This window comes from Glycine max, chromosome 8 (genome assembly GCF_000004515.6).
Source record: "Glycine max cultivar Williams 82 chromosome 8, Glycine_max_v4.0, whole genome shotgun sequence".
Classification (NCBI taxonomy): Eukaryota; Viridiplantae; Streptophyta; class Magnoliopsida; order Fabales; family Fabaceae; genus Glycine; species Glycine max.
The window spans coordinates 14,320,327-14,333,656 of record NC_038244.2 but is presented as its reverse complement, the minus strand read 5'-3'; the positions used below and the strand labels follow the sequence as shown (position 1 = coordinate 14,333,656).

Here is a 13,330-nt window from a genome sequence, read left to right as displayed (position 1 = left end):
ACATGCTAGTATCCAATTCATACTGTAGTAGGTTTGATAATGATAGGTGGAACTGTGGAAGACAGTCCTATGCATAGTGCTCGGCTCAGCTGTTCAGGGTTTATAAAGTGAGCAAGAATAACAAAAAATAGATAAAACCAAAACCCATGTATTAACCACACTTACGAAGGATACTTGTACAACTTAATTTAATATACCGATACTTAAGCAAAGCAGGGGCAAACACCACAATTTTACAAGGTTTGCTGATAAGTCAATGCTTAATCCTCACAGAACTGGTTGGATTTTCCCTCCCTCATATTCAATGGTCGCAACTCCGACCATGATATACTTACTACTAGGGGGGAGAAAGGTGTCATTCAGTCCATCCTACCAGAATTGGACTGTCAATAGTAGGGGCTGTGGCGCATTGCCATTCTGAACCTTGGAACCTTTCTGCAATTAACAGACAGATGCTATTAATTTGCTGTCAAAGGGTAAATAGAAAACACATTAGAAAGTGAAGAATAGAGTGTAATGTACCCATATCCATATGGAGAGTAGATAAAAGGAGCTGCATATGGGGTTCTGCCTCGCAACCCCCCCATGTAAGGATTGGTGGACCGTCGGGGACGATACTGTTTCATCCCTGGTATGTTGGTCCTTTTAGCCGTTACCTGGAAAATGTCCAAATAAGCAGAGATAATTAAGAAAAGAGGAAGCACACTATTTTTCAACAGCAGGAGCCTCTAGCTCTAACCTTTAATTGGCGCCCATGAAGTTCAGATTCATTCAGCAAAAGGGCCTCCTGAACAGCCTCCACCTCAAGGAACTCAACATACGCATAACCCTTGGGTTGGCCAAACTTATCAGTTCGAATGGTGATTCTGTTTACTGTTCCACAAGACTGAAAATGCTGTTGCACTTCCTCAGGAGTGCATGAATAGTCCACCTGTGGAGAATATCAAATCCACAAGATTATGTGAGAGCAATGCAACAAGTAAAGCCAAAGCATTCACCACATGATACTATGTTTTCAAGTATCTGTTAACAACAAATTTTAAGGTTAATAGATGAAACTTACCAGTTCCTAGCCTACTACTAGTACAACCATATATAGTTACTGTCTCTAAAATATCAACGCAACATTTAATGGAAAAAGTAGGTGTTCAAAAATTCAACAAGCCTTGTCAACAAAACCATCCGAAGTAGATATACTAGTAGTAATAGTAATATAGTAATATATGCATACAATAGAACTTTTCTGTGACGGCTGTCAAATCACTAACTCAGGACCAAAATGAAGATCAACCTTCTTTGGCAGAACAACTAGGCTCTGATTGTTTCTACGTTTGCAACCTTCTTTGGCAGAACAACTAGGCTCTGATTGTTTCTACGTTTGCAACCTTCTTTGGCTGAAAGCAAATTACTTTTGCTATTATAAAACTCTGTTAAGCGTCTCAGATATCATGATATACCCTCCAAACTCGGTCTCATGCAGCACACAAACAGGCACTACAACACCCTTCTTGCAAAATGCAAACAACTATGCCAATATAGGTTTTGCCCATGTGGTTGCATGATTCATCCTCTAAAATGCAAGGTAGGTCACAGAATAGAGAGCCAGCAGACAAATGAAAAAAGAAAACTAAATCTAGGAAGTGGAATTTTGTAAATCCAAATATTATTCAGTGGGTTCTTCAACCCGTTGCTGCTGCTGTGTCATTTGAAGCTTTGCTGCAATCTTGAGCAACTAGATGGGTACTGGGATGTGCTGCCTTGCGTGATTTGGAAGCCACTGTTTCTGAGTGAATGGTATATGGGCTGGCTTCTGCACCTGCAACTATCCTCCATTTCCATTCTCAACTGATTTGTGGGTAATATTTTAGTGCATGTGCAAAGTTTCAGAGCTTTGCTGGTCTATGGGTGATGCCTATGCATTCCCTGCTTCTACCACTTAGGTTCAGTTTTTTTCTCATTAAAAATGTCATAAAGAAGTCAGTTTTTCAATAAGGCTAGTAAATAACCTTACAAACTCAAATCTATAATGTATTTTGGATTTGAAGATATTTAAATGCTACTTGTGATTGTAATTTTATTATTATTATTGTTATTATTCCTTAATAGTTTTACGTCTTAAGTTATGTAAAAGCAATATAATTTTTACATTTCTACCTCCCTTGTCCAATCCTAGGGAGGACCTAGGATTTTGAGAACCCTACTCACTGAAGTGCACCACCTCCCTTTTTCATCACTGTTTATTTTTTCAATTTTCCTTTAGTTTTTGTGGTCAGAAAACGAAAAAAGTCAATATTCTAAAAGATATCCCAAAGTAGAAAAAGCAAATGACAACAATCTCTCACCATGAGAAAAAAAGCCTACATATTACTTGTGCACTAAGCACCACAGAAAGTTTCCTTTGGATTTTAAATCAAATGACAGATATTCATGCATAGTATTGTACTTGTACCGATAAAGCGTATCCTCTTCTCACCAGTAGGAATACAGATTCTTGATCTCCAATCTAACCCATAATTGATTTCCTGTCAATCCCACCCCACTGCAAAAACTTGCAATGTATACTAATAAAAAAAGAAAAAAAATTCTAGTTAAAGACTTTTCCTTTTCACCTTTGATAGTAGACAGCTTCATATTCTATTTTCTTTTCTTTATTATCTGTTTATTTCCTTTCCTCATTCCACAAGAAAAATATGCAAATTCACTCATGAACATCACTTTCCTCAACAAGTAATTCTTTAAAACTTTTGTCCTCTCTATCCCTCAATGTTTCTTCGGTGTTGTATATTTTGTTTCTCCACTCCTTTTATTAATTTCATACATTACTAATATTTTTTCTCCTTCAATTATATGTTATATACTTTCAACTGCAGCATTACAAAACCAGAAAACTTGTAGATGGAAGCATGACCTGCAATTGTAGTCAAAACATTACGTCAAAGCAGGATGTCACTGCTTGGAAATATACTGAAACTTCAAAACAGCAGAAAGCACATTCATCAACTTTCAAGATATGATGAAGTCCAACTTATTTATTGTCCAATACACTTTGGCTCATAATTCAATCAGACACTACAGACCCTTGGCCCATACCATGAATGATGACAAAAGACAAACAACCGCGATAGAATGTTCTCATATAAGCAGGGTAAGAGAGAGCTCACATTGCCTACAAAGACTGATCGAGAATCTATTTCCTCTTTATTGGCCTGACTCGCAGAAGCATTTGCAGGATCTATTTGGAAATAAGAATCAATAACAGAGATTGGAGTCCAATTATACATTACTAATATGTTAAGCATTAAAAAAAACAGTGGCCACACCACACAGAAGAACAAGGAAAAGAACAATTAAAAGAAAAACACACAAGTAGGAAATAACAGAAATAAAATTTGTAACTTAAGCTTTAAAGCAAGAGCTCTTCCGAATTTTCAAACAACAGTTAACCAAATTAGCTTGAATCAGTTCATAACATGAACATCTCAAACAGGGTTTTGAAAAGGCACTATAGTTGTTGAGTGGCCCCTGCCTGCTACAGCCTACAGGGGCTGCTATAGCAGAGCAGTTTAGTGTAGTGAACCAAATAGCGGTCGGATCGGTGCTATGAGCTGATTCCAAAAAAGAGCCTTTTTAATCAACAAAGACACTAGGGCTGTTTTTTTTTTATGTTGTTATTGTGGGGAAGGGGGGGGGGGGGGGGGGGGATGATTTTGGGATTTCTGATTTCAATTTCCAAAATTGAAATCTACAGCAGTAATAGTAGTGAAAATGACAAAGACTTGAAATTAAAAGACGATGATTGATGACTGATGATTCTATCTAGGAAACGTATTTAAATTTTGTAGGTATTTACTTGTATGTTTTGTTCATGACACCTACAACTTTTTATTGTTAATTATGAACATCATCAACTATGAGTTTTTTTTTTTTATCATTTTTGAGAAATTATATTTAATAGACTATATAATAAATTTCAAAATATTCATATATAGCCTAATTCGGGATTTAAAACATTGATCTCAAATGAGTACAAGGATGCAGTTTATGATTTATAAGTTATAACAAAATTAGAAAGTCTTTCCCATTAATTACCACCAGGTAAGAATCTAAAACTAGTTCACTAATGGACTCATATCATAATGTAGAACCCCAAACTACAAAAAAAAAGAGCTAATTCCAATTTTGAAGATGTCCAATCCAACCCAACTCACTGCAAACTCAAGTATTTTTTTCTCCCCAAAAAGGTAATTTTCCAAATTCCAAAAAGAAAAGTGGTTTTAAAAATACATATTTTAGAGAGAGAAGAAAAAGTAGTCACCTTGCACGGATCCCATTTCCTTCTCGACCTTGGCCTGCATCTCTCGCAAAGCAGCAGCTTCATCTTCCATCTCCTTCAAGCGCTTCTTCATGTCATCCAATTCCTGCACCCAATTCAATAGACATTGTTAAAGGAACACAAATTAGGGTTAGGGATTGAACGGCAGCAGCGCCAAACAAGTTTGATCCAACGAAATAAGGCGAATGCAGAGAATTTTGAAATTAAAAATTAAGAGAGAGAAAAAAAAAGGGAAAGCATTAGTACCTCGTTGGTGTCGGCAGCGTGCATGTCGACGTCGTCGTTTTCCATGAGTCCGTGAAAGAGGAATGCCGGCGGCACCGGACTGAGCTGAGCGTTCGTTGAGTGTATGAATGATGTCTATCCCTTTCCTTTCCCTTGGCTTGGCTGGTCCCTCCCTTCAACCTGTGAGGGGTTGGTTGGGTTAAGCTACTTGGGCCCTAGACCACTCAACCTTCTAATTTTTCATTTCCCCTTTATTATTCATCATTTTCTTATCTTGTTTTCTTTTATGATAAAAAAACTACTTCCAAAAATTATATCTAAAATTAGTTTTTAATTAGTTGATAATATATATAAAAAATGTGGTTTTAGTATATGTCCATACATAATTTTAAGATTTTAGTTTTTTTCCCCTTTAAGTTAGTATTTAGATTCAATATAGTCATTTTTTTAAGTTGGTTCTTTAAGTGGTTTTAAACTGTTATAAAATATATATTTTTAATAACATCAATTTAATTTAGACTATAATATCAAATTGAATTGATTTTATAAATTAAGGGACCAAAATAAATTAAAAAATAAACTGGAAGATAAAAAAGCTAATTTAACCTACTTTTGAATTAATGAAAATAATTATTTAACTTTTGAAAATATGTGATTTTGTTTCCCTCCACTAATTTGTTAATGACAAAAAATCATATATTAGATGATTTTTTTTTCTTAACAGTCTAGTTTATCAAATAAAAGGACTTTGACTAATCTTGAGTTTGAGAGGGAAAGAAGTAAAATCACATACTTTCAAAAACTTCAAATCTAATTTCAACAACTTAAAAATATAGAGACTTAAATCAAATGAGTTTTTTAAGTGTGACTAAGTTTTACAAGAAGGATTAGTCTAATAGTGGTCTCAAAGGACCGAAGTCCAGGGGATACCTCGAGCTCTCGAATTGGAAGCTAAAGTACTAATTATGGGGCTAATGTTAGGTGCACCCAGCATTTTTAAAAAATGTTAAAACTGTCCCTATGCTTTCTTCGCATTTATGCTGGGTGTGCGTACGGGTGATACGTAAATCGTACGGGTGATACGTAAATCGTACGGATTACGGATCAGGTTGATCCGTAAGGTTGATACGGACCAACTTGATCCGTATGTTGATATTAAGCATACAGATCAAGTTGATCCATAAGACTTATACAGATCAAGCTGATATATAAAAGACTTGCGAATCAACTTGATCCGTAAATCTTTTACGGATCAACTTAAAAGGCTTACCGATTAAGGGTATTTCATTCTTTTTTTCTTTAGAACAAATGAGCTTTACTCATAAACTTGGAGCTGATCAGCTATGCTAAAACAAACCCTATTTTTCATTTTATCTTCTTGTGAGCCTAGGTTCTTTTTGAACCCGCTAGGGTTGGCCTAGTGGTGAGAGGTTTGAGTAGTTTGCAAAAGGTCTTTAGGATCAAGCCTTGTTTCAGCCATTGTTGTACACAAAAAGGAAGTCTAGGTTTTTTTTCGAGCTTGGCACTTTGGCTTTGCCATCACTGTCAAAATCAAACTAGATGAATCTGGGCTTTAGGTTACTGAGACATACAGATAAAGTATGAGATGATCAGGCTTAGCGTGATTTACATGTGTTGGTTGACTTAGGAAAATATTAAATGTCTGACTGCTGCTGATCTGGACAAGTATGGTGCGGATGCATGGCTTCTTTCTCCTCCTTGCCAACCTTACACGCGACAAGGTGAGTTTTTCTTTTTCTTCGGCAAAAAGTTACTCAATAATCTTGTGCTAGGTCTCCAGAAGGACACTGGTGATGCTCGAGCATTTTCTTTTCTTCAGATTCTTGAGCTCATGCCATTTTTATTGCGGCCTCCAAGTATGTTATTTGTGGAAAATGTTGTTGGATTTGAGGTTTGTCTTGTTTGATTCAACTCATTGGTTATGACTCCAAAGTAATTTCATTAATGATTTCTTCTATTCATTCCTTCTTTTTTCCTGATTACTTCCTTGGTTGCAGACATCTGATACACATGCAAAACTGATTGAAATATTGGAAAAAACAAATTTTATCACACAGGAGTTCATTCTGACCCCTTTACAGTTTGGAATCCCATATTCCAGGCCTCGTTATTTTTGCCTGGTAGGTTTTCTTTATCCTTGGTGTATTCTTTTCATCTGAAATGTAAATGGGTGTTTCAAAAGATTTTTGGATGCACTTTATATCATTGAGGAATCAACTGGCAATAGACAAATATGCTTTGGGGTATGATCATCTGTAATCTTTTACAACTGTGCTTACTTTTTTAATGTTTTAGAAATTGAAATTGAAGTTTTATAGCCTCTGTTTATCCAAAAGGAAATGAAACATTGTTGTGGCCTTTAACACAACTATTGCGAGGGTTTCTAATGAAAGTCTTGCTGACTTAAATTAAGTTCACCTATGTATTTAAGTTTGTCATCCAAATATCTAATATAACTTTTTGAATTACTTGGGAGTTGGGAGTATGGACCTCTATGATTTAGTGATGTCTTCAATGTGTCATCAACCTACTGTAACTTTTTTTTTTTTCAAATGAAATATCATATTTAGAGTTGCAACTTGAAAAACAGAAAAAAGAAGACACTTGTTTATAAAGTAGTCTGATAGATTTTTTGGGCAGCATAGCCGTTGGTATTTGGGTGTTTATTCAGATCATATATTAATTTATAGCCATGTGAGAATATTAAATAAAGATAAATATTGGTTAAAAACATTTTTTCCATTCATTTTGAATTGGATTGAATACTTCCAAGAGATTATTGGAGTAAAATTTCTAGTAAAGGTAGTCATATTGAGTTTGTCAGTGCTGATAACGTTACTGCTGGTGTTTCTATTGCACTTCGACCTCACTGAAAATTCTTGTTAATAACTTGATTTGCAAATGTGTGGGCTATTTCACATTTCACAGATGGTGGGGGCAGAAATAAATTTAGTTATACTAATATCTTCAACTAGGATTCTTACTATTTGAAGTGTAAACTTCTAGCTTAAACATTTTTGCAATTGTTGACTTGACTGGCATGTGTTTAATTTTTTCAGGCTAAGAGAAAACCTTCATCTTTTGTTAATGAATGTCTGAACAACCTGCTGATTCAATCTTCACCGCCATTATTTGGGCATTTTGATACAGTGGCTGATGATGACAATTCATCAAAAGAGGACAGGCAAAACTTGTTGCAGTCATGTCAGCCTATTGAGAAATTTATTGAATTGAAGAACCTTAGCAATGATATAGCTGTTGAATCTGAAGCTTTAAGGACTGATTTATCTAATGATGCTCCTAGAACTTTGGGGGAAAATAATGGTCATGAATATGAATCTTTGGACCAGTATTACATTCACCCAAGCTTGATAGACCGGTGGGGAAGTGCAATGGGTATCCTTGCCTTAGTAATTGGTTACAGCATATTCAATTCACCATGTTCCAATGTGTCCACTATGTATTTCCCTTCCCATTCCTTAAAAGAGCTTAGATGTTGTCTATCCCATAGTTGTCAATAGCGACCGTAGTTGCTACTATAGCGGCGGGGCGGAGCGGAGCGGCACCCGTCCATGACGGACACGTGTGGAGCGGTGCGGGTTGCGGAGCTGTTTTTCGCGCCGTTACTTCGAAGCACTAGAGGTTCTGTTCTGTGTTGCTTCGTCTGCTTTGTTCTTCCAGAGAGAAAGAGGAGGGAAGAGAGAGGGAGGGAGGGAGTGCGCAGTTTTAATATACCATTAGGGGATTCAGGAAAAAAACATATATACCACTAGGGTTGGCTTACGTAAAGGCAAACAATATTAATATATAATAATAATGTTAATAATTAAATAATATAGAAATAATATTAAATAAATATAATAATATCATAATTTTATAATATTAAAAACTTATATATATATATATATATATATATATATATATATATATATATTTGTTTTAAAGTTTAACATATCTTGTTAAATTGTAGCCAAACAATATTAATATATAATAATAATGTTAATAATTAAATAATATAGAAATAATATTAAATAAATATAATAATATCATAATTTTATAATATTAAAAACTTATGTATATATATATTTATATTTTTGTTTTCGAACATATATATATTATTAATTATTTATATTTTTGTTTTAAAGTTTAACATATCTAGTTAAATGGTAGCCAAACAATATTAATATATAATAATAATGTTAATAATTAAATAATATAGAAATAATATTAAATAAATATAATAATATCATAATTTTATAATATTAAAAACATATATATATATATATATATATATATATATATTTATATTTTTATTTTCGAACATACGTACATTATTAATTATTTAACATATATAAAAAAAACATTAGAATAGCGGGTCATCCCGCTATCCGCTATCCCACTTTTGGGGTCGGCCGCTCCGCTACGTCGGTATTGACAACTATGGTCTATCGTGATTCAAAGCGCTGCTGCTGTTTTACAAAAAGTTATTACAGATATGTGAAGGGAACTGGTTCCCTTTTGGCAAAACTGTCCAGGTAGGAATTCTATTTAGTACAAGTCTTTCTTGGCCATATTGTTTAATGTATTTACGTAACACTAAAATATGCTTCTTCTTTCTGAAGCACTCTGATGCTACACTATACTTTATGATCACCCCTGCCATCTTATGTTTGGTGGTAGCTTTTTGTTGTTGTGACTTTGAAGGGCTAAATTAATGACAAACTTAGAATGGCCATCCTTGTGGGTGTGAATAGTTTCTTGCTGATTGACATAACATATCCTGTTAGTTTTGAATATTAATTGAGATAACAATATTATATTGTCTATGTTTCTTGACATTCATTTTTTTTTTCTTTTCAAGAAAACTATATCCAGATAAAGAGTATAAAGCTATTTTCTCAAAATTGATCTTGAAACAAATGAGAACATAAACTTAACAAACCCAGCACTTTTTTTTGGGGCGGGGGGGTGTTGTTGGGTAACTATATGGTAGCAATTCCCTTGTCCTTGAAACTGGTTTCACTCTTTGCTTTCCTCCTGAACTCAACATTTGAATGTGCAGCCAGTGAAGAGGGACAAAACATCACTGAAGGAACAATGCCTTAGATATTTTACACCAAGAGAGTTTGGTGGATTTTCTTTATTCTCAAGAATGTCATAAATTCTTTTGAGTCAATGTTATGTATGCAAGACTGCTTGCAAATGAATGTGTGTCTCTGTGTCTGTAAAATTCTCTTGTCTTGATTTCAGTGCATATTACTAATTACTAATCTATATGGTATTTGTCATCATGTACCTAGGTTGCAAACCTACATTCTTCTCCTGAAGAATTTGAATTTCCAGAGCACATTAGTCTCAAGCAACGGTATGGCATTTTATTGGTTTAAACAATATTTTTTGCATTCCTACATAGGAACACCTTATTTTAATTGTTAGTGGTGTTTAATTGTTGACTTCTTGTTAATTCTGAATATGAGATTTTTGAGTTATATGCTTTCGTGCATTTATTGCTTGTGTTTTATTATACTACTAATCTTCTTTCCTATACAGATATGCGTTACTAGGAAACAGTTTAAGCATAGCAGTTGTTGCTCCCTTACTTCTGTATCTTTTCACTGAACCTTGAATGATTTTTCAATCGCGACATCCATTCAACAGAAGCAGAAATTTCCTAGGTCTATCTCCTATAATTTTGCTGTCATAGTGAGATCATGTAACAGAATGTGATTTCTTGTTTCAATCATGATGATCCAACTCGTACATGAGTTTGACCATTTTTACTTCAGAACTAATATTTCTAATGTAGAGTTCTGTGACCATTCTTTCAAAAATTGTCTAATATGTTGGGGCGAAAAATGTAACTGAAATATGGAAGAGATTCAAAATGTACATGTCAGGCATCCTGTTGAAGAAATGATTGGATCTTGGATCAAATTTGAATGTAAACACATTTGAGAAAATATGCAGTCAAATTTAAGTGTGTGCTGAATTGCTGATAGTTGATAATGCGTAGTTTCTTTCTCACGACAATAGTATGCACTTGATATTGCTGCTTCATACTTTTTTAAGGTTGTTTCCGAATCATATAACAAACGATATTGGGTAATTCATGTACCGGTTGGCCTAATTCCCCCTTGCAATCAAACATTTTATTTTTCTCTCTAAATATTATAGTTTTTTCAAGTAATCTTTTAATTTTTAAATTTATAATTGAATCTTTGTATTCCTCGAAAAAGAAACAAGTATTTGTAATTGTATCCCATATAGTTTCTCATTTGTTTTGTTCATGAAGTGTTTATGTCTCAAAATAATGAAAAAGACTTAAAGGAGAAACTCGTATTCTTTGTTTTGTATAAGGGAAAGAAATACGATAAATAGAATTAGGGAGGAAAAATGTGAAGATATAAAATTAAAAATAAAAAAAATTATTGGAATTTTTCTTGACATTGTTTGATTTATTATGGGAAGAGATGACTAATGAGAGAAATGAGATTAAAGATAAAGTTAAATAATTTATTTAATCTTTTATCTTATTTATTTTATTTAATTTAATCTTTTATTTATTAAAAAATTATTTTAAATTTTATCTTTTTTAATTGATTTAAAATGATCCTTTGGTTATTATAGTATTAATAATATTCAAATAGGAAAGGTTAAAAGCTGACACAAAATCAAATATAGAAAAAAAAAAAAAAAAAACAGCAGTGCAATATCAATGTTGCTCCTGACACAATGTTTCATCCTTCGTGAACCCTAATCTCCTTTTTCCCAAATTGTAAATCACAACATCTAATTTCTTGTCGCAAAGCGAAATTATACCTACGATTCAATGATGCTGGATGGAGTTAAACCCTCTCACATAACCTACTTTGTTGGATGCGGACCGTGGCAGGAGAAATCATGGGGTTGTGGTGAAGGTTGGTCTTTTGTTCATGTATGCTAAGTGTGGGGACATTCCTGGGCCTGATGAGGTTACTTTTGCTATCACGATGGGTGGATTAGCATAGACAAATCAAGTCAAGTTAGCTACAGAATTGTTTAGACTCGTAGAGAAAAGGGATTCATGTTGATTTTGTGTCCTTGTCCAGCATATTGGGTGTCTGTGTTAAAGGGGAAAGGGATGGTTTTTTGTTTTTTTATCAACCAAAAGAATGTAACTCGTTGCTTGATATATGTATGCGAAAATTGGGGGCATGGATAGTGCTGAGAAGGTTTTTGTTAACTTGAATTAGCAAAGTGTGTTTTTTTCCCTTTTGTGACATTTCTTAGATGCTGGTACTTGAACATTAATAACATTGTTAACTTCAAACAAACGGAAATATTATTTTGAATTAATTTAAAAAGATAAGAAATTAAAATAAACTTTAAAAAAAATGATTAAACTAAAAAAAATAAAATAAAAGATCAAATATGTCATTTTCACCTAAAGATAACAAGATTGTATTATTCCTATTACACACATAATCAATATTCCAACCTTAAAAATGGTTCTTACTTATGGAAAGAGATTTGATTAGTAGAGTAAAGAGTATTGATTATTAAATAAAAGATAACCATCACAACAAAGAGGATTGATTATTAGATTGGAGAAGGAAAACATGGATCGATCATGAGATAAAGGAAAAAAAGGAAAAGGGGAAATAAAGAATGAAAGAACAAGGGGTCAAGGATGATTCTTGCAAACTTGGGTGTGGAGTCTTTTAATTGGCATGAATCAAACGACCATGGGAGCAAGTTATAGGTTTTTCAGAGTAGAGAGAAGACTCAAAAGTATGTGATTGCGAGACACAATAAAAGGTTAATTTAAACACTTACATTATGACCTACCCTTTCTTGTCACAATGTAAGTTGTGTTCCCGCTTATGAACATGAATATTTTTTTGGGTTAGCCTTGGGTTGCCGCAACCTATGTGCCTCCAGGAGGTGAGCGTTCTCGCATCAAAGGGCAACGATTTTCTAAACATGATTTTTCTACATCTTGGAGACTTGAGCCTGTAGTCTCCTAACTACTAAAGACAGATCGGTTTGATCTTCTACATAAGTGTCTTTGTTATGGTGATTAGCTGGTTGCTCCATCGCTACTGTGCTTGTACTCGTTTTTGTTATTGCCATGAACTCTTGGGGTCGGGATATATCTTACACAGTCTTACGGAGGCCGTCAAAATGTTCCTATCACAAATGGACCGGTTACATGTCCTTCCGTCGAAAGGTCTTCTGCTTGTAGTTCCTTGTCGAAGTCTTGGGTGCGCAAGTGTTCGAAAGAGTGAGGGAGTACCTGCAAAAGACACTCCAATGCTCAAGTAAGAGTTCGGCTCAGAGCTGTTAATGATATATAGTGAATATTTGAGAATGAATCAGTTCTCTTACCTAGGGGTTCATCCCTTTTTATATTGATCTTATTGGACCTAGGGTCTATGGGTCTATACGTCATGATTATTAGATGTGTAATACACCTTCTAATCATGTTTAGACACTTCTAATCAAGTAATTACTCTTAAGTAGGTTTATTGGTGATAGTCACAATCGAGTGATTTCTGTTGTCAGTATATGTTGAGGGTCGAGACGTTCTGTATGAAACATGTGAATACGTGACCGAAGAGGATACTCGGTTTGAATGTGTCAGGTGTCCTCTCGGCCTAACTGAGTACTTTATCCGGTATCGGAATTGAGCTTTAACTTTTAAGTGCACTAAGCCAAGTTTCTTCCATTTGTAACTTGGAAGACCTGGATTAGTTCTACATTTGATTGTTT

The 13,330-nt window shown here is 34.2% G+C and overlaps 2 protein-coding genes and 1 long non-coding RNA gene across 4 annotated transcripts; 2 read left to right on the top strand and 1 right to left on the bottom strand.

Moving 5' to 3' along the window:
* Positions 1 to 128: 128 nt before the first annotated feature.
* On the bottom strand, positions 129 to 4,713 carry LOC100784473 (polyadenylate-binding protein 2-like). The gene is made up of 6 exons (NM_001253186.2): positions 4,580 to 4,713; positions 4,316 to 4,418; positions 3,162 to 3,232; positions 740 to 931; positions 523 to 656; positions 129 to 435 (listed from the first exon to the last, which is right to left on the bottom strand). The coding sequence occupies exons 1-6, from the start codon at positions 4,622 to 4,624 to the stop codon at positions 387 to 389; spliced, it is 594 nt and encodes a 197-aa protein (NP_001240115.1). The 5' UTR covers positions 4,625 to 4,713; the 3' UTR covers positions 129 to 386.
* A 1,192-nt stretch (positions 4,714 to 5,905) lies between these two features.
* LOC100778223 (tRNA (cytosine(38)-C(5))-methyltransferase 2) lies at positions 5,906 to 8,358 on the top strand. 2 transcript variants are annotated; one of them, XM_006585380.4, is made up of 5 exons: positions 5,906 to 6,300; positions 6,399 to 6,470; positions 6,577 to 6,699; positions 7,639 to 7,975; positions 8,073 to 8,353. In XM_006585380.4, the coding sequence occupies exons 1-5, from the start codon at positions 6,247 to 6,249 to the stop codon at positions 8,153 to 8,155; spliced, it is 669 nt and encodes a 222-aa protein (XP_006585443.1). In that variant the 5' UTR covers positions 5,906 to 6,246; the 3' UTR covers positions 8,156 to 8,353. The 2 variants fall into 2 exon arrangements, with proteins under 2 accessions (XP_006585443.1, XP_006585442.1); XM_006585379.4 differs by having other exon boundaries at positions 7,639 to 8,358.
* A 582-nt stretch (positions 8,359 to 8,940) lies between these two features.
* On the top strand, positions 8,941 to 10,551 carry LOC106799745 (uncharacterized). The gene is made up of 3 exons (XR_001389491.3): positions 8,941 to 9,114; positions 9,880 to 9,944; positions 10,130 to 10,551. It is a non-coding gene; the product is annotated as an uncharacterized lncRNA (long non-coding RNA).
* The last annotated feature ends 2,779 nt before the right edge of the window (positions 10,552 to 13,330 follow it).